This window comes from Callospermophilus lateralis, chromosome 10 (assembly GCF_048772815.1).
Source record: "Callospermophilus lateralis isolate mCalLat2 chromosome 10, mCalLat2.hap1, whole genome shotgun sequence".
Classification (NCBI taxonomy): domain Eukaryota; kingdom Metazoa; phylum Chordata; class Mammalia; order Rodentia; family Sciuridae; genus Callospermophilus; species Callospermophilus lateralis.
In genome coordinates this window covers 43,249,929-43,271,618 of record NC_135314.1, presented here as the reverse complement: position 1 = coordinate 43,271,618, position 21,690 = coordinate 43,249,929, and the positions used below count along the sequence as shown (strand labels likewise).

The 21,690-nt window shown below is 43.2% G+C and overlaps 1 protein-coding gene across 7 annotated transcripts; it reads right to left on the bottom strand.

Annotated features, from left to right (window-relative positions):
• Nucleotides 1–12,924: 12,924 nt before the first annotated feature.
• Ahsg (alpha 2-HS glycoprotein) lies at nucleotides 12,925–19,906 on the bottom strand. Of its 7 annotated transcripts, none has more exons than XM_076868252.2 (7): nucleotides 19,693–19,906; nucleotides 17,367–17,470; nucleotides 16,933–17,017; nucleotides 16,413–16,576; nucleotides 15,083–15,184; nucleotides 13,903–13,986; nucleotides 12,925–13,254 (listed from the first exon to the last, which is right to left on the bottom strand). In XM_076868252.2, exons 1-7 carry the CDS (start codon nucleotides 19,904–19,906, stop codon nucleotides 12,925–12,927), a joined length of 1,083 nt encoding a protein of 360 aa, XP_076724367.2. The 7 variants fall into 7 exon arrangements, with proteins under 7 accessions (XP_076724367.2, XP_076724365.2, XP_076724364.2 ...); XM_076868250.2 differs by having other exon boundaries at nucleotides 12,925–13,243; nucleotides 13,892–13,986; nucleotides 17,367–17,477; nucleotides 19,697–19,906; XM_076868249.2 differs by having other exon boundaries at nucleotides 17,367–17,477; nucleotides 19,697–19,906.
• Nucleotides 19,907–21,690: the final 1,784 nt, after the last annotated feature.

Below are 21,690 nucleotides of genomic sequence, written 5' to 3'. Positions count from 1 at the left end.
GAGTACCCTTTTCCCCACATCCTCGCCAGCACTTGTTGCTGTTTGACTTCCTAATGGCTGCCAATCTTACTGGAGTGAGATGGTATCTTAGGGTGGTTTTGATTTGCATTTCTCTGACTGCTAGAGATGGTGAGCATTTTTTCATATACTTGTTGATTGATTGTATGTCCTCCTCTGAGAAATTTCTGTTCAGGTCCTTGGCCCATTTGTTGATTGGGTTATTCGTTATCTCATTGTCTAATTTTTTTAGTTCTTTGTATATTCTGGATATTAGGGCTCTGTCTGAAGTGTGAGGAGTAAAGATTTGTTCCCAGGACGTAGGCTCCCTATTTACCTCTCTTATTGTTTCTTTTGCTGAGAAAAAACTTTTTAGTTTGAGTAAGTCCCATTTGTTGATTCTAGTTATTAACTGTTGTGCTATGGGTGTCCTATTGAGGAATTTGGAGCCCGACCCCACAGTATGTAGATCATAGCCAACTTTTTCTTCTATCAGACGCCATGTCTCTGATTTGATATCAAGTTCCTTGATCCACTTTGAGTTAACTTTTGTGCATGGCGAGAGAAAGGGATTCAGTTTCATTTTGTTGCATATGGATTTCCAGTTTTCCCAACACCATTTGTTGAAGATGCTATCCTTCTTCCATTGCATGCTTTTAGCCCCTTTATCAAATATAAGATAGTTGTAGTTTTGTGGATTGGTTTCTGTGTCCTCTATTCTGTACCATTGGTCCACCTGCCTGTTTTGGTACCAGTACCATGCTGTTTTTGTTACTATTGCTCTGTAGTATAGTTTGAAGTCTGGTATAGCTATACCGCCTGATTCACATTTCCTGCTTAGAATTGTTTTTGCTATTCTGGGTCTTTTATTTTTCCATATGAATTTCATGATTGCTTTCTCTATTTCTACAAGAAATGCCGTTGGGATTTTGATTGGCATTGCATTAAACCTATAGAGAACTTTTGGTAATATCGCCATTTTGATGATGTTACTTCTACCTATCCATGAACAGGGTATATTTTTCCATCTTCTAAGATCTTCTTCTATTTCTCTCTTTAGGGTTCTGTAGTTTTCATTGTATAAGTCTTTCACCTCTTTTGTTAGGTTGATTCCCAAGTATTTTATTTTCTTTGAGGATATTGTGAATGGGGTGGTTGTCCTCATTTCCATTTCAGAGGATTTGTCGCTGATATACAGGAATGCCTTTGATTTATGCGTGTTGATTTTATAGCCTGCCACTTTGCTGAATTCATTTATTAGCTCTAATAGTTTCTTTGTAGACCCTTTTGGGTCTGCTAGGTATAGAATCATGTCATCTGCAAATAGTGATAATTTGAGTTCTTCTTTTCCTATTTTTATGCCTTTAATTTCTTTCGTCTGTCTAATTGCTCTGGCCAGTGATTCGAGAACTATGTTGAAGAGAAGTGGTGAGAGAGGGCATCCCTGTCTTGTTCCAGATTTTAGAGGGAATGCCTTCAGTTTTTCTCCATTCAGAATGATGCTAGCCTGAGGCTTAGCATAGATTGCTTTTACAATGTTGAGGTATGTTCCTGTTATCCCTAGTTTTTCTAGAGTTTTGAACATAAAGGGATGCTGTACTTTGTCGAATGCTTTTTCCGCATCTATCGAGATGACCATATGGTTCTTATTTTTAAGCCTGTTGATGTGGTGAATAACATTTATTGATTTCCGTATATTGAACCAACCTTGCATCCCAGGGATAAATCCTACCTGATCATGGTGCACAATTTTTTTGATATGTTTTTGTATCCGGTTCGCCAGAAGTTTATTGAGGATTTTTGCATCTAGGTTCATTAGAGATATTGGTCTGTAGTTTTCTTTCTTTGAAGTGTCTTTGTCTGGTTTAGGAATCAGGGTGATGTTGGCCTCATAGAATGAATTTGGAAGTTCTCCCTCTTTTTCTATTTCCTGAAATAGCTTGAAAAGTATTGGTATTAGTTCCTCTTTAAAGGTTTTGAAAAACTCTGCTGTATACCCATCCGGTCCTGGGCTTTTCTTAGTTGGTAGTCTTTTGATGGTATCTTCTATTTCCTCAATTGATATTGGTCTGTTTAGGTTGTCAATATCTTCCTGACTCAATCTGGGCCAATCATATGACTTAAGAAATTTATCGATGCCTTCACTATCTTCTATTTTATTGGAGTATAAGGATTCAAAATAATTTCTGATAATCTTCTGTATTTCTGAAGTGTCTGTTGTGATATTGCCTTTTTCATCCCGTATGCTGGTAATTTGAGTTCTCTCTCTTCTTCTCTTTGTTAGCGTGGCTAAGGGTCTGTCGATTTTATTTATTTTTTCAAAGAACCAACTTTTAGTTTTGTCAATTTTTTCAATTGTTTCTTTCGTTTCGATTTCATTAATTTCAGCTCTGATTTTAATTATTTCTTGTCTTCTACTTCTTTTGCTGTTGTTTTGCTCTTCTTTTTCTAGGATTTTGAGTTGAAGTATTAGATCATTTATTTGTTGGTTTTTTCTTTTTTTAAGGAATGAACTCCAAGCAATAAATTTTCCTCTTAGAACTGCTTTCAATGTGTCCCATAGATTCCGATATGTTGTGTCTGTGTTTTCATTTATCTCTAAGAATTTTTTAATTTCCTCCTTGATGTCTTCTATAACCCATTGATCATTCAGTAACCTATTGTTCATTCTCCAAGTGATGCATGATTTTTCCTTACTTCTTTTATCGTTAATTTTCAATTTCATTCCATTATGATCAGATAAGATGCATGGTATTATCTCTACTCCTTTATATTGTCTAAGAGTTGCCCTGTGACATAATATATGATCTATTTTTGAGAAGGATCCATGTGCTGCTGAGAAAAAAGTGTAACTGCTTGATGTTGGGTGGTATATTCTATATATGTCAATTAAGTCTAGGTTATTAATTGTGTTATTGAGCTCTATAGTTTCCTTATTCAACTTTTGTTTGGAAGATCTGTCCAGTGGTGAGAGAGGTGTGTTGAAGTCTCCCATGATTATTGTATGGTGGTCTATTAGACTCTTGAACTTGAGAAGAGTTTGTTTGATGAACATAGCTGCACCATTGTTTGGGGCATATATATTTATGATTGTTATGTCTTGTTGGTGTATGGTTCCCTTGAGAAGTATGTAGTGTCCCTCTTCATCCCTTTTGATTAACTTTGGCTTGAAATCTATTTTATTTGATATGAGTATGGACACTCCTGCTTGTTTCCGAAGTCCATATGAGTGATATGATTTTTCCCAACCTTTCACCTTCAGTCTATGTATGTCTTTTCCTATCAAATGCGTCTCCTGAAGGCAGCATATTGTTGGGTCTTGTTTAGTGATCCATTCTGCTAGCCTGTGTCTCTTAATTGGTGAGTTTAAGCCATTAACATTCAGAGTTATTATTGAGATATGGGTTGTTCTTCCAGCCATATTTGTTTATTTATGTTACTAAACATGGTTTGTTTTCCTCTTTGATTATTCCCCCCCACCTTTACTGTACTACCTCCCGCTGTTGGTTTTCATTGATATTTTCCATTTCCTCTTCCTGTAATATTTTGCCGAGGATGTTTTGAAGAGATGGTTTTCTAGCTGCAAATTCTTTTAACTTTTGTTTATCATGGAAGGTTTTAATTTCATCTTCCATCCTGAAGCTTAATTTCGCGGGATACACAATTCTTGGTTGGAACCCATTTTCTTTCAGTGTTTGAAATATGTTATTCCAGGATCTTCTAGCTTTCAGAGTCTGTGTTGAAAGATCAGCTGTTATCCTGATTGGTTTACCCCTAAATGTAATCTGCTTCCTTTCTCTTGTAGCTTTTAAAATTCTCTCCTTATTCTGTATGTTGGGCATCTTCATTATAATGTGTCTAGGTGTGGATCTCTTATGATTTTGCACATTCGGCGTCCTGTAGGCTTCTAGGATTTGGGATTCTGTCTCATTCTTCAAGTCTGGGAAGTTTTCTCGTATTATTTCGTTGAATAGATTGCTCATTCCTTTGGTTTGGACCTCAATACCTTCCTGTATCCCCATGACTCTTAAGTTGGGTCTCTTTATGTTATCCCATATTTCTTGAATGTTCTGCTCATGGTTTCTTAACAGCTTTGCTGAGCTGTCTATGTTCTTCTCCAGTTGAAATACTTTGTCTTCATTGTCTGATGTTCTATCTTCTAAGTGTTCTACTCTGTTGGTAGTATTCTCAATTGAGTTTTTAAGTTGGTTTATTGTTTCCTGCATTTCCAGGATTTCTGTTTGTTTGTTTTTTATAACCTCTATCTCCCTGTATAATTGATCTTTAGCTTCTTGGATTTGTTTATGTAATTGATTGTCAAAGTGGTCGAAGTGGTCTTTCATTGTCTGATTTTGCTGTCTAATGTCTTCCTTGAGACTCCAGATCATCTGAAGCATGTATATCCTGAATTCTTTATCTGACATTCCATCTGCTGCAGATATTACCTCTTCTAAAGTTGAGTTGACCTGCATTGCTTGTGGTCCTTTCTTTCCTTGTCTTTTCATACTGATCGCGTTTCTTTCTGCTTGGTGAAACTGTTGTGTTATTGATTTTTCCCCCTATATATTTATATTGCTCTTGTATAGCTGCAAAGTCTCCCTCGCAGGCTTTGGCGGTGGCTCTGCCCCTCCTCCAATTGAGGCAATGTGCCTACCACGCCAGGAGGCCGCTGTACCTGTACTTTCGATGGGCCTGTTCTTTCGGTGGTCACAGGTCCGCCTACCTTGCAGGCGTGAGCAGTGGCTTTGCCCCTCCGCTGGCCACTAGGCCTGTTCTGTCTGTCGGTTGCAGGTCTGTCTACCTAAAAGGCGCTGGTGGCGGCTCTGCCCCTCCCCCGACCGGGGCGATGTATCTGGCGGGCCACTGGGCCTGTTTTGTCGGTGGTCACGGTTCCGCCTACCTTGCACGCGCGTGGAGCAGCTGTGTCCCTCCGAGAGTTTCTGGGCCTGACCTGCCGGTGGGTGGCAAGTGCGCCTACCTTGCAGGCGCGGGGGTGGCTCTGCCGTTCCGCGGGTCACTGGGCCTGATCTGCTGGTGATTCGCAGGTCTGCCTACCTTGCAGGCGCCTGGTGGCTCTGCCCCTCCCCCAACCGGGGCGGGGCGATGTGTCTGGCCGGCCGCTGGGCCTGTTCTGTTGGTGGTCACAGTTCAGCCTACCTAGCAGGCACGTGGGGCAGCTGTGCCCCTCCGCAGGTTTTTGGGCTTGACCTGCCGGTGGGTCGCAGGTCTGCCTACCTTGTAGGCTCGGGGGGTGGCTCTGCCGCTCTGTGTATTGCTGTGCCTGTTCTGCTGGTGGGTAGTGGGTCCGCCTACCTTGCAGGCGCCCGGCGGCTCTGCCCCTCCCCCAACTGGAGCGATGTGTCTGGCGGTCCACTGGGCCTGTTTTGTCGGTGGTCACAGTTCCGCCTACCTTGCACACGCGTGGAGCAGCTGTTTCATTAGTGCCTGGGCACACTCTCCTTGTTTGCCTCCCTCAGGCCCTAAGTTTGTAGAGCTTGGGGCTGAGAACCCCCAGCAAATTTGCTTACCTTCTGGTAGCCACGCCCCCGTATCTGGTGCAAGAGACCTCAGTTGTCAGCACTGGTGGGAGCGGTAGCTGGGAGACCCGCGCCGCGCGGCTCCGGCCGGCTCCTGCGTCAGCGCCGCCTCGGCTCCCGCCGGTTCCCGTGCCGCTGCCGCGGTTCCCGCCAGCTCCGGCCGGCTCCCGCGCCGCTCCTGCTAATTTAGAATCCGCTGCGAAGGAATCTCTTTGGCCGATCTTTGGTGACTTCCCCTCTCTGCTATGGCGGGCCCCTGGCTCTAATTCTCGGCAGGTCTCCTTTCAACGGAATTTTGCTAGAAGATCCTCAGTAGGTAGAATGTAGCTGTTTTAATGGGTGTTTCTGATCCCGTTAATGTGGAGATATTGAAAGTGCTGCTTCCTCGCCGGCCGCCATGTTGGATCCTTTCGCCTCACTACTTTTGAACTCTCCATTCTCCTGCCTTAGCCTCCTGAGTCACTGGGATTACAGGCTTGTGCTACTCCCTTGAGATCTTGGATTTCTGTCCCGACCGGCAGGACACATCAACGTGGGTGGTGAACCTAGGTGGGGAAGAATAAAGGGACAAGAGACAGTAGGGATGACAGCAAGACAGGAGTTCTGATCAAGCTGCCTTCATTTATTTTTATGTGGTGCTGAGGATCCAACCCAGGGTCTTGCACATGCAACGCAAGCACTCTAGCGCTGAGCCACAACCCCAGCCCACATAATAATATTTATTGTTGTGCCACTTACAACTGTGAAAAAGAGATAACCACCTACAATAAGAGAATGGCTAAATAAACTCTGGTATGTCTACTTGCTAAAATACATACTAGCCACCACAAATGATGTTTATGATAGTAATACAGAAAATGTTCATGTTATAAGGTCACATTGCAAAACAGGACAGACTTTGGAAACTATAGTAAAATTATACTGGGTGTTGTTTTTGTTTTTGGTACTAGAGATCAAACCCAGAGGTGCTTTACCCCTGAGCTACACCCTAGCACGTTTAATTTTATTTATTTTTTTAAAGTTTTGACTTTTAATTTCTTAATCTTTACAGAAAAACACCAGAACATATTTTTCACTCCTGGTGATATAGCTGTATGATCCTGCTTTCTATAGAGTCAATCTGTTTCAAAAAGGCTTTAGCTCCATACATGGTACACTTCAAGAAAGTGGTATTGACTGGTAACATTACTTGAGGTTTCCAATAAGCAAATTTGTCACGATCTATATGATTCTAAGTATAAATATAAATGTTTAATTTTTCTAAACACTCAGACTGGGCCCTAGTTTACTGTTTTTGTTAATGGCATCAAGAAGCCACTTGGAGTGATTGACCTGTGCCATCTAAGATTGTGTGAGCTCACTCTGCGATGTTCACACAACTAGGAAATTCCTTAACCATGCATTTCTCAGAACATATCACCCTTTTTATGGAAGGAGAAAGACTATCACTGAGCTGCAAACAAGGAGGTAAGAATGGGTGACTTTGGAAATACACTGGAGGGAATTCTTAGATGAGAGTATTTATTTCATTTGGCACCAGAGATGTTTGACTTGTTGAGGGTTGAGAAATGGGAGTATGATCTGAGACTTGAGAGGGGCAAGCATGGATTAGCCAATGTGGAGACTAGGAGATGAAATGATGGTGGGCAGCTCTGTGGTCCCATCTAAGGATAAAGAGCAACTTTTGTGAGGGCATCAAGAGCCAAGCAAGGGACTACAAATTTGTTGCAACCACTCTGGAAAGCAGTTTGGAGGTTCCTCAGAAAACAAAATTCAAATGAAATCACCATTTGACCCAGTTATCCCACTCCACAGTATATACCCCCAAAAACTTAAAATCAGCACACTACAGTGATGCAGTCACATCAATGTTTATAGCAGCTCAGTTTACAATAGCTAAACTATGGAACCAACTTAGGTGCCCTTCAACAGATGAATGGATAAAGAATTGTGGTATATATACACAATGGAATATTACTCAGCCATAAAGAAGAATGAAATTATGGCATTTGCTGGTAAATGAATGGAACTGGAGACTATCATGCTAAGTGAAATAAACCAATCCCAAAAAACTAAAGGCTTAATGTTCTCTCTAATATGTGGATGCTAACCACAATAAGTGGGGGCGGGGAAATAGAAGTTCATTGGATTAGACAAAAGGGAATTAAGGGAAGGAAGTAGGTGTGAGGGGTATGAGAATAGGAAAGATAGTAGAATGAATTGGACATAACCTTCCTGTGTTCATATGTGAATACACCACCAGAGTAACACCACATCATGTGCAATCACAAGAATGGGAAGTTATACTCCATGTATGTATGATATGTCAAAATACATTGTTCAGATATACATTAAGTATACCTAAAAGGAAGAATAAGAAGAAAGAACCAGTGAGAAGCCCCTCAGTCAGAACTAGAGCCTGGAAACAGAAATAGAAAGTGCAATTGGAGATGGGCCCTGAAAAGGCAGGCGGTCCCCAAGACAGAAGTCACAGGGTTGTGGTGTATCACTGAAATAACGGAGGCGGGGTTGGGGCCTGAGAACAAGGAGGTGAAACCAGGAGGTGTCCCATAACTTGAATGACAGAGACAGACCGATGTTCTCAGTGAGGCTGAAAAACAGGCTGAGCTGATGAAGTGAATCGGGGCTAAACAAAAAGATGGCTGAGGGCAGAGAGAGGGTGAGGCAAGGTCTTCCACCCAGGAAGAGGATAATTGCACCAGGAGGGTGTGACTGTGGGAACCAAAGGGTGGTGGAGATGAGGCAGGGGCAATATGGCAAGCTAGGGAGAGATTCGGATGTTGGGTGGGTGAGCCATTGGCAGGGTGTTGAAGGTGACTGGGGCAGGCGAGGAGAGACACCAAAGCCACTGGTGAATGTGGGAGGGTCCCTGGGGAGTCAGATCAACGGGGACAAGGATGGATTGGGGCAGCCCAATGGTGGGGAAGAGCAAACATCTCCCAGATAGAGGTAAAAGAAACCCCTGAACACCAGTGCGGAGACAGGGGACTCTCAACACCAGTGCCTGGTCCTCAGAGACAAGGTGCAGAGGAAACTGCACCGTCCACTGCAAAGGGTGGTGATGGAGGTGGGAGTGTCATTCCAAAAAACGTGAGTGTGTGTGTGTGTGTGTGTGTGTGTGTGTGCAGTGCTAGAGATCAAACCCAGGGCTTGCACATGCTAGACAAGTGCTCTATCACCGAGCTACATCCCCAGCCCTTTTAAAAATGTTTTATTTTGAGATAGGATCTTGCCAAATTGCTGAGTCTGGCCTCAAACTTGCCATCCTCCTGCTTCAGGCTCCTAAGTAGCTGAGATTACAGGTGTACCATACCCGGCAATAACAAAAAAAAAAATATATATATTTTTTTAGTTGTCAATGGATCTTTATCTTTTTACTTATTTATATGTGCTGCTGAGGATCGAACCCAGTCCCTCACAAAAGCAAGGCAAGCACTCTGCCACTGAGCTACAGACCCAGGCCCAGCAAAAGAAAAACAAAAATGAGACTTTCTAAATACAAGACAATATCTTAGTTGGGTAGAAGAAGAAGAGAATGAGTTAAAATGGTAGAAGCATACCACTTTAACCTGCTTTTTCATCTCAAAATATAAATGTTTTTCTATATGAATTGTTACTTTTTTATAGCAAGGTTTTAAATTTCTACAAATAATCCATGGAATGGATGTAGCATAATTTAGTTAGCCAGACATGTATAAAAAATTTACGTTTATAATTTTTGCTCTTTTAAATAATGCCATGATGAACACTATAAACACCCTTATCTTTGGCAAGCACACATACACACACACACACACACACACACACACACACACACACATACATAGAAATGCTAATAAAACAGCATTGCATTTCATATATTCCTAGTGGTCCTTGGAGCCTTGTGGCTTTGGGGTCCAAGTGCAGGGTGGGGGACGGGATGCAGGTAGAAAGAATTGTATCTGCTTATATCAACAATGTTTTATAAAAATGAGTATTTGGGAAATTGATGTTAAGAGTGCTATATAGGTTACATATATAATCTCATTTATTATTAAGGATTAAAAGTATAACTTACCTGCTGCCCCGTCCAGCACAGGCAATTGAACCAAAGTTACTCATGTGAATTTGGGGTGACATGAAAAGACCACACAGACATGGAATACCTTTTTATAAGCTTCAGGACGGCTTCCCTGGTTCCGGCCCTCAGGCTCCCACAAGGGGGGCAAGAGAAAGTCACAAGAGGCTGATAGAGACGGGGGCGCACGTTCTGGAGCTGGCTTTTAATGGGGGATTCTGTTTCTTGGAACATTCTATCTGAAAAGGGCAAGCAGTAGGATTACATAGGAACAGGTGAGTGTAACTCAACCCCACCAGGTAACGCCTACTCCTGGAGCCACGCCTCCTTATCCAAGTGGAGGTAAGACCCAAGTTATTGCGGGAGCGATAATTAGTCAGTATCTCTTACTCAGGACTTGAGGGCGTGTATTTCCAGAGCAGCTCCCGACATTTACCTGTGTTTACTGCAATTCTAATTCCTAGGTGACTGTTATGAAGGAAAATGAGAGGGATGCAGGGATGGATGCTGGGAGCCACAGCCAATTAATATGATGCATGGCATTTTTGATTGAAAGGTGATGCCAGCTAGCCATTGAGATGATATGATTATGTTAAAAATTACATTCATATGGATACCAGACTCCTGCTGCGGGACTCCTGGAGAGTTCCCATTGGTTGGGAAAGTGCAGTAGGAGGGAATTCCGGGGGAGGCGCTTGCGCTGGGGTTGCGGGAAGGATCCGGCAGAACGCCGCGTGGGTGGATCGGGAATCTTCCCAGGCACGAACGTGGTATTGGCGGTTTTTTCAAATAAAGTTTGTTCCTGTTTGAGTGGCTTGTGATCTTGTGCCCAGCCAGACTGCGGCAGATGGAGGGCAATTTGGATGAGTCGTGGACCAGCTAAGATGTGGACATACATATTGAAACGAACAAGACATATATTGTATGGGTTATAGTGTATGAAATTCTGAACCATACAAATTTTAAATAGTGAGAAACTAAAATAGCCACAGAGTCTCATCTGATATGCAAAATTTGAAACAAGTTGATGATATTATGAAAATACAGGGCAGCCTTAAAGAAAAAAAAAAGTGCTGTAAGGGCCATAGATTTAAGAACTTCATCACTTATCTTTTAAACCTTATGCTTATGACTGGGAAGAAATTATCCTAAAATAATACACATTTTTGATAATGCTCAGTCGTTAGCTATACATCATTTAGAGGAAATAAACCACATAGGAAGCTGTTCTTGGTGAATTCAGATGAAGAAATTCTGGAGATATTTGGAAATGCAATGCTGGAATTCAAGAGAGCGGTCCAGCCTTGAGTCATGAAGCCGGAAGTTGTCTGTGCACAGCTGTCAGTTTAAATCACTAGAAGGGATAAACTTGTGAAACAGAGAGTACAGATTTAAGAGGTCGAAATCATAATCTTCTGAAGCTACTAAATTTGATCACAGGAAGATATAGTAGTGAGGCAGGGCCCTTCCTGAGAACCTAGAACGTGTCAGGACATTTCCCTGCATATATTTTGTAGCATCTCATGTAATCCTCCCAATATCTCTATGCCAGACTGTTGAATACACCTGGTTGTGGAATGCGGGCAGAAAGAGGAGGTAGGCACAGCAGCTCAGCCCAGGTTTTGCAGGTCTCTCTGACTTCACTGCTTCCTTGAGAGGCATGGGATAATTTCATGGGTGAGACAGGCAGAAAAATCAACAGGCACAAATATTAAGATAGAGTGGAGAGAAGCTGAGGTAAGTCAAATGAAATGAACCAGTGTTCCCTGCCCAGGTAAATGGTTCCATCCTCCCAGTTAGCAAAGCCACAAATGCTGGAGTTGTCATTTTTCATCTCTCTTTCTCACATCTATATCAAATCCATTGGTAGGCCCTGGAGTGCCACCTCCAAATTACATCCTCTCTTTATCACATCTGCGGCCCACTGTCTAAGACCAAACTTTGACCAAAATTTGCTCAATTAGTTACTTCTTGCCCTCTGGCTACTCCTGCTCAGCTACAAACACTTTCCACACAGCTACACAGGTGCCAAGGGAACTTGATAAATCACTAAACACTGATACATCGTGGTTCATTGTTGGGAGTTTATTGTTAGAAATGTCTTGTTCATCTCAGAATGCTTTCCATCCCTGTCCTCTGTCCTCTAAATGTCAGTAGTGTCCCAAGTGAATGCCTCTATTCATTTCCAAATGTCTCCCCAGGGGATGATGCTTCTGTTCCATCCCATCCCATCCCATCCCCAGATTAAGAACCATGGAACCTCTGGTTCAGTGTGGCCACTACTGGCTACTGGTCTCACCCTTTAAAATTCTATCTGGAAGGGCCCATCACAGAGGAGGTTCAGAACAACCTCAAGCTGATGGACAAAAATTGAAATTGTGTAGGCATTACTCTTTAAGGGGGACTATTTATTCTCTCATGCCATTGAGCACTTAGATTATGTCTACAGATTCACTTGCCCAGGGACCCCTTCTCTAAATATACCATACACCAGAGCTTTCACTTGGATTTTTAAAACAGACTGGCTAGAAAGCTGCATCATACACTGAGTGTGTACTACGAAGATATTTAAAACATAAATAGTGAACAAATCTAATTAAAATGGGATTCCTGTGCTATTCCTGTTACAATACCTCCTTACCTGAGTATTGGAGAAAACCAGTGTTTGATTTATCTGTACAAAGTTCAGGCACTTGGCTTCCTTTAGCAAGATTGTCTCTTCTGAATAAAAGCAATTGTTTTCTCATAAGAAAGTGGTCATATCCTAGGGTTGGGAGCAGATCCTAGTCTCACTTTTCCCTGTATTTGGAACCAAAATATTTTTTGTTTTCTTTTTCTATTATCAAGTAGATTTTGGTGAGGGACACTTGTGTGGTTCTTGGGATAACAGACCCCATACAAAGCAGACCTGGGATGAAGTAGGCAATAATCATGACCATATTTCAGTTTAGAACCTTCTCTATTAAGAAAGGTCCTTCAGGCATTTTTATTAATAGTCAGATACAAGTTTGACAAGAGCACCTTTCAAAGTCACAGTTCCCACTGTTTTTATGAGGTCATCCAGAAGGCAGAGAACTTAATGGTAGTGGTTTATCATGAGGACAAAGACAATCAAGTTGTCAGCCTATGCCTCTCACCCTCTCTGCTTCTATCCTCTGAGGCACGAAGAGAGGCTGGAATTCAAGATTTGATGTTGATCTAAACACACGTGGCACTTGCTTTGACAGCAGAAAAGGCCCACCCATGCCAGACCTGGACAAAATGGTGGCTCTGTTCTCTGTGTCAAACCTTCCCATTTCTACTGTGTCTAGCCTAGATCTTGAAGTGTCTGATCCTGCCTGGGCATGGGCGGACCAATGGACCAGCAGCACCAGCAACACCAGGCTGTGTCACCTTGTGTGGTTTCTCTGGGTGGAATGCTTCTCCTGAGGCTGACTCCACTGAGGCCACACCTGAGAAGGCATAGCGCAGGTCGTAATGTACCCGGTGTGACGGGGGTCCTCTGGGGGGTGACACCACCATAGGTCCAACCACCAGGGATGCTTCAGGCTGACCAGCCGGAAGGGATGCAGGTGTAGCTTGTTCCACGACAGCGTCAGGGGTTGCTACATTGGCGTCTGGTTGGGGCTGTATGACCACAGGATGGAGAGAGGACCGTTTCCTGAGGTTAGCTTGCTTCTTCCTCCCAGATAAAGCCACCCACAGGTCTGGGTGGCACCCCCAACCCAATTTCCTCACAGTAAGAATTTTCATTTGTAAGGAATCTCGCAAACAAAACAAAACAACCCCCCCCGCAACAAACGTGCATATGTGCAAAGGATTCTCATCAGGTTTACAGGGAAGAGACAACTAGCCTATGGGGCCCCCCAGTTCCACCAGGATTGTTTTGGTGGACAGTGGACTTCTACACACATGTCCCATGAGTAAAATCACTCCACCTACAGCTAACTCAAGTCTTTTCACCTAAGCCTTCAGCTACTGGGAGCTGTCAGACAGACCTACTCACCTGGTAGGTCCACAATTAAGAAACCCAACTCCACCTCCCATACATGAACAAATGGCCTTGTCTCAACTACACACTAGTGTGGTTCTGCCCTGCAGCCACGGGTGCATGGGAGGGAAAGACATGGATGAATTATCTTTCCATATGTTGACGATTCCGCATACCATATTACATTGTGAAGTTTAGGAGGCTAGGACAACAAATGCCTTGTCATTACTAACACGCTGCATGCAGGTTAAGGGGATCGCTGTATTCTGAAGATGTAAGAATATCCATGAAGTTGTTACCTGCGTCTGGAACAGAGTGCAGGTCACTGCAACCTCTTCTCCACCAACCTTCTCGTTGAGCGTCGCCTTACAAAAGCCATATTGCTGCCCATAGAGAGAGGAGAGTCATTTTAACAGATATTAAAAAATGGGCTACTTTTTAATTTTTGTATATGTTCTTTTTAGATATACATGACAGTAGAGTATATTTTGACAAAGTGATCATATTATGGATTGTCTCAAAAATGTATAATTGTCACTAATATTCATAATTATTACAATATATAGAAAAATGTTTATACTGAAAAAAATGGATTTCTTCCCTGGTTTCACTGGCACTGAACTACACTGAGGCAAAGAAACTTAAAATTTTAATTTCTTTAAAAAATCTTCCCAAAGTTTAAAGATTCTGTATATGACACATATATATATATATATATATACACACACACATATATACATATACTCCTATATATACAATGCAGAAAATAAAGAAATGTTATGAGAAAGAGAAATCACCCAAAATCCCACACATAAATAGTCTGTCCCAGCAAGAACTACTGTTAATATTAATGTATTTCTTTCTAATTTTAGATTCTATTAAACACAACTTAAAAGCTGAGATCAGTTTGATTCTACCATTATGACCTAAAATAATAGCATTTTTTCATATCATTAATTATCTTGAATAATTTCTATTTATTAATGTGCCATGTATTATTCAGTGGCACACTTCTATTGGACACTGAGATTTTTCCTCCTTTTCAGTCATTTTTATCTATGATAAACCATTATTTATATGTATGTATATATGTATACATATATTTACAACCTCTGATGATTTCTTTAGATTAAATTTGTACAAGTGGACATCACTAACTCAAAGACTTGAGAGTTTTCACACAAATGGTACATCTAGGAAATCTACACATCACACTTCCAACAGCGGGGTGTGATTGTCTTCATTAGGAGATGGCTTCTGTCTTTCTCCTAACTTCATGTGCCTCCAGTGAATGAGATGATTTTGTGACAGCTCTTAAGGGCACAGGTGAGACCCCAGAGAAAGATCAGGCATGATCCAGGCCCACATTTTGCATAGTCATTTTCTTCTTGCAGCCCCAAGATATAAGTTACATAAGATGCTCTGTCCTATAATCAGCTTTGCCTGGATAGCAGCAACCTCAAGTCCTGGCCCACTCACCTTTTCTGCTAGCAGGTTGCATTTGGCTGGATCTGTGACTTCTTTAGCAACACAGTCAGTGGCAGCCACTGCAAACTCCACATAGGTAGAAACTGGGAGAGGCTGATAAGAATAAATCAAAATGCACTTGAGGCAATATGACTTGAAATGAAAAGGGCAGGGAGAGAGAGGCTGGAGAGAAATAATAAGAGTCATGGCAATAGGACAACTTCAGGGAACACCATTCACATAGACCATATTTTGTGGCCCTGGAAATAAGCCCATGCATGGTTGATGGGACAGTTGTTGCGGACTGTGCTCTAAAGTGTTTGTACTACAGAGATAGGGGCTGGGTCTTCCCTGAAAGAGGAGCAGGTGTTCACTGCCCATCATCTAGGACAAAGGTGAGTTTTCAGACAGGAACAGGAAGTCAGAAGGCCTCACTCAGACTGCATGAGTGGGAACCCTGCCTCCCCCTGGCCTTCACTCTTGGGGCTGCACTAAGGTTTGGGTTATTCCAAGATGGGGTGGGAAGGTGAAGAGATAACAGCCTCTCCCACCTATAAAGTGGGATCAAGTGAAAATTTTTAGATGAAAACTTGGAAGATACTGCTTGTGTTTTTCCTTTTTATAGTACTTGAAGTCTATGTATACTTACAATAATAACATGTCTGTTATTTGGTGTAGTCTGGGATGAAAATGTTCCAAGAATCACATATTATGGTTAACAGAATCACCACATAAAGTATTTTTTTGTATGCCATAGCTGGTATACAAATTACCAGGTTTCTTACATATTAGAATCTGGTTCCATTCAAATATGCTAAACCATCTGTAGTATAATTGGGTGGTTTTTTTTTTTGTTTGTTTGTTTGTTTTTTTTTTTTTTTTTGTGTGTGTGTGTGTGTGTGTGGCGATTCTAAAAGCATTTTTAGAATCTTACCATTATATGCCTATAAGTAGCCTCCTGCCTTTGTAAATATTGATTGCTAGACTGTTGCTAAGGGTGATGATGCGTGGTAAACCTGTGGATTTACAGTGTGTCTGGATAATATGGGAACCTCCATCTCTTGAACATGGACGCTGGTTTTAGCTAGAACGAGAGAAGACGCATTGTGCCTTCCTGCAGCGTCTGGCTGCTTCATGCTAGAGGGTCTCAGGCTGGTGGAGGCGAGGTTTGGGGGTCCTCATGACATTCCCAGTCCTCCTACCTCAAGGAGACCTTTTTTGCCTCTTTCCAGCCAACACACTCCTTGCCTTCTGGCTGCTGTCCTTGCACCTGTCCTTTCCTCACCCCTACTTCACCACAAGTGCCACAAAACTGCCCAAATCTGTCGAAGAGTCTGTTTACCACAAGTTGAGCGCGGGAAATTTCCAATATTTGGTAATAGGAGCCGTTATTCTGCGCGTTGAAGGCGGCCAGAGCGGCTTCTGCAGCGTGCACCACCCTGGTGTCGTTAAGCTGGGCCAGCAGAGGGCAGATCGGGCACACCTTGCGCACGTCTTCCGCGGAGTCTGCGCAGAGAAGGGAAGGTCTCCTAATTTTCCAGGGCATTCGCTCCAGCTCCACAGACTTAGAAAGGGGTAACATATGCTGCAATGGCTTTTAGGCTTTATCCCTGGAAGCAGGGATAAACCTCCCAGTGGCTTGTATCATGCTGAAATTTCCGCAGGAATCCCTGTCACTAAGGGACAATTTTCACCTCCAATGAGAACAGATCCTTAAACCGTCTTTAAATCTCAAGATCCAGGAAGTTTGGCTTCTCCTTTTCTTAACCAACCAAGTGACCGAAACTACTTAGGATCAAAACTATTCAGATTCCTTCCCCTCTCTACAAGGTAAAAATAATAAGAAAAAGAAGCTTTTGTACCTGGGGTGGAATCACATTTTGCAAACATTACGGAGAACTTGCCATCCAGTTTCAGCACATGGACCTTACAGTCTCCTTCCACAGCCTGGTGAAATAAACCCAGAGTGAGGGCCCAGGAGCACCGCTGGCCTTCACTGTCACCGAGGAGGAAGGGATTCCTCTGCCTCCGCCCCCAGCCCGCCCCACCCCCACCCTCACGCCTTGGTTGTCTATGGTAACCCTCAAAAAGTCATCTTCACGGGGGTGATTCTGAAACACTGTACTCTCAGCTTTCAGGGAGGGCTAAGGTGGCGTTCAATGCCAGTTTTAGAAACTGCATACCGGCTGGACGAGAAGGTAGGCTGGGAAGCCGGATAGAATGGGACCTGCTCTTTTCTGAACTGCAGTGGAACTGGATGAGGTATCACAACAGTCACCATAAGAAGGATACTCACATGCTGGGCCACCTGCCTCACCGAGCAGTTTGCCAAAGGGGTGGGGTCCAGTGCATGGCAGGTGGTCTCCAACGTGTCTATTTCAAGTTCATATACCTCTCCGACTGGCCGCTGTGGAGACAGAATGACGCCTTGGTTGTCTATGTCTTGGTTGTTTATGGCCCATACATAGACCATGTTGCACGGGCCAAAATGAGAGCCCCACCCCCTTGGGTTTGGGCCCTCCCCCACTTTTGGAGAGGGGAAGGAGAAGTTATTCTTACTGCCAGTCTCAACTCCAGCTAGCCCTCAATTGGCCTGGGGACAGGACCATACTGTCTTTCTGTTCTTCCTCCATTAACTGGGCAAGAGGAATGGGCTTGGACAAGGGATGGAGTCACGGTTCTCACTTTGAGCTCTATTTGGAAACTAAAACTGAGTTTTGATACTTATTTTTTAAATTAAAAAAGTTCACCTTTCCAGCGGTGCTTTGAAAGTTTTGGATTTCCTTAGTCAAGATGCAAAGTAAGGTGGTGTAGATGATAGCTTACTGTTTTTTCTTTATTATCTTTCTCCCTCCCTATGCTTTGTTTTCCCTTCCCTTTCATCATCTACTTTCCCTCCTTTCCCCATTTTCTTTTCCTTCTTCGAGATTTTCGTTGCTGTAGTCCTTGGCTTTTCCTTGGTCTCTTGGCTAATAGATGTCTGGGTGCACAGACGCTGCTCTCTGGTTCCCCTGCAGGTGATGAGAGGGAAGAGCCAATCTGCACTGAGAGGAGGAAGCTGGCCTATCACCAGCCTATACGCCTAAATCTTTGGAGTTGTTCTTGTCATTTCACCTGATTATGTATTTTTTCTTGAAAGCCTGGAAAAATCTAAAAGACCTGGAAAACCTCTTCCCTGCTCTATTTGCCTCTTATTTCAGCTCTGCCTGACTTGCTAATCACTGGAACCTCAGAATCTTCTCCCCTAAAGGATGCTCTGCATTTTATGATATGAAGGTGTGTCCAAAGTAACTTCCTGAAATGATTCAGAACTACAGTGACCAGGACCCAGGTAGACTTAGAACCCTCAAGCTCTGCCATTAGTGAAAATCATAATGTCCATCCATTGCTTTTTTTCCTCAAATGTGCATGCTGTGTTCTTGTTTCCCCTATACTGATCAGAGTCTCCTCTGAGTCTTCATTATATGGATGCAGAACTTATAAAATCTCCCTGGGGAAGTCACGATTTCAAATATTTTCTCCTTTTTTGAAATCAGGTATCCGTTATCAGTGCAGACACCTTGATGTTTACCTTGTTTTTTTCCCTAGATTGTAAATCTTCTATGGCCACAGACTGTTTTTCTGACTTTTATGTCAGGTTAAACCATATCAAATTGCCATTTTTATATATAACAAGCAGCTAAGTACTGGCAATTTTAAAGTTTCAACTGAATATCTCCCATAGCACCTGACACTGGTTCTTGCTCAAGGAAGGTTTGAAATAATGTTTGCTGGAAGAATTACCTTAATCAGACGTGAAATCTGGTTTCAAAACAGACAGTAGACAGATACCCTTTTCCCACCTCTCCAAATCTTTCAACTGATCTCCAAGGTATATTTTCTGGCCTGCTCTTTATTGTCACTGGCTCCAGGCTGTGTTGGTTTCTTGCCAGACATAGGGAGCAGTGAATCCTGTTTATGCCAAGACTTCTCTCTTTGGGATGTGAGTAACTCTTTCTGGGAGGCAGCTTGTAAAGAGGAAGGAACCTAGATATGAACCAAATCCCAATCTGAATGCATACTAATTATATGACCTCGACCAAAAATTGACAACACGTCGCTCAGAGCCTTCATTTCCTCTTATATAAGACAAGGTCAGTGCATCTACCATAAAGCACTGAAGCAGGAAAGGAAGCAGTTAAGGAGGTGAGCTATATGAAAGGGCTGGCATATGGTAATAATATCTGTCAAATGCTAGTGTCATTCATTCAGAGACAAACAGAAACCAAGAAAGGTAAATTGACTTTTAGTCAATGATAACTTGGCAAATTGGAGCCAATCTCTTGGGCCCTAGTTTTTGTAGCAGGTCCCACTTTTCAACTGTCATCTGCAAAATATCCTTCAAAGCTTTTTCTTATCCTCCATCCCACTTCGACCCCCCACCCAGCAGCTTCCTTGAGACCCATGACTGTGGAACTGAACGTCTCCTCTCTTGCCTTCCATCTTCTTCTTCCTTTTTACTGCTGGGAAGAAACAAGAGTTTCCCCACTGCAGCTGCATTTGTGCTGGGAGATGTTGGTCTTTTGAGGTACCAGATTGGGCTGCACACATAGGTTCTTTCAACTTGTTCACAGCAGGTTCACTTACCCTAGACCACACCTTCACTTTGTCGATCTGGTTCAAGATCTGCTTGTATCCCTGAAGAAGGAATCGATTGATATGATCCACAGCTGCCAGGGCTGCTTGCTCTGTTTCTGGGTCATCGCAATTTGGTTCCCTATAGCCCAGTGGACCATGTGGGGCTGAGTGGCAGCCCCAGAGATGAGCAAGGCAAAGGAGCAGGAAGATGGACTTCATGGTTGCCCCAGAGAGGCCCTGGCCAGTGGGCAGATGACTGGAGGCTTCAGGACAACCCAGGTACTCTGCTTAGAAAGCTAGACCCACAGAGGGGTGGAGGGCTTTATTTATCTGTTGGAGCCTACTGAAGGAGTTGCATAAGGACGTGGGACGATTTCAGTTCTGGTTCCAAATAACCCCTGCAAACACCAGCCTTGGAAAAGCAAACAAGTTAGGACATCACTGGTCCCCAAGAGATCTGCCAAAGTCAATGCTTCTGTGGGGGAGATGCTCCAAAGTCTGCTTGGAACATGGTGTCAGCAGCAGAGAAAGTAGACAGCTGAGGGAATGAGGTGGACACAACCAGCCCCAGAGGGCAGTGGGGTTGGCACTAGAGGGAGTGTCCTCTACAGGATTTGAGCATGCCATGGGGACCTCAAGCAAGGAGAAGGGATATTCAGTAATTTGATAAAATCCTCTAATGTTGGGGGATTATCTCCCTTAAGAGGGATCCTAGAGAGAGAACAAGGACCCATAGATACAGCAAAGGGACAGATGAGCTTTTGGGAGAAAAGAAGGAAGAAAGCATGAGATTTTTGTTTCAAGTAGAGGACAGAGATGACAGGAGGGGGCCCTAAGGCAGGGAGGGATATGGCCAATGGAGCAATGTAGGGTTCCCTATTCCCTTCATCCTCCTTTCTCCAGACCTCACTGGCAGGACCCTGCCAGTAACAGAAAGGACAGGCACTGACCTGCCTCTCCTGGGTGGCTGAATGTGATTGGCACCCACAGCTGCATGGTCCCAGCCAGTACACGAGTGCAGCAGAGCACGGTCGTGACCTAACAACCACTCATTTGATAAAGTTCTGGATGTGAGTCCACATGCTGAGACACCCCCAGCTAGGAACACAAATGCCCATTTGGCACCCTTTGCAGCCTTAACAGAATAATAGTATGTCTTTGTGGCCAGAACCCAGGGCCACAGTGTTGATTCCAAGTACTGCTTTTTAAGTGGCCCCTGACAATCCTAGATGTGACCCCCAAGGAGGATGGACATGATGGTGAGAGGTTTGGGAATTATCGTATAGGGACTTGGTATAACCTGGAGCCAAGAAAACCAAACATAGAAACCAACATGTTCTTCAAATATTTTGAGGTCATCATTGATTGTGGGTGGATTTGTTCTGTGGTTTGATATTGCTTTGAGGGGGGGAAATGGTTAACAAGAAGAAGAAAAGAAAGGACCAAGTAAAGGGAAGTTTAATAATATTGATTTGCAAGGGTAAGGATTTGGGGTAAAGGAAGTAGAGGGTGGTGACAGGGCAGAGAAGACAGCTCTGAAGCACCATTTTGCATTCACTTCTGGCCACACACATTCATTCAGAATCGTAATGCAGAGGCTCTTGGAAATGAGGTACTGGCTCTTCGAGGCTAGGGGAACAGGTTCCCGTCATACAGAGAGGCCAGCTTCCCATCAGCCTATACCTGTGTTATTGGGCTATGCTTTTCTTTAAAAAATACCAACTATGGTCATTACTGAATATTTGAAAGCTATGAAAACACTCAGTGAGTTCACATTCAATAAGTCATACAGACATGTATGTATGTGTAACTTTACTTTTCACAACTCAATTGAATTTCTGACTCTGAGCCCTTTTTGTGTGAAAATTTAAACTAGTCACTTCCAGGTAACCTGATTTCCCAGACACTTGGATTGAAACTCGGTCTCATTTAGGATTGCCCTCCTCCTCTGTCCCACATTGGGGGTTAAAAAAAATATGCCTGGGTGGGAAGGAGTGCATTAA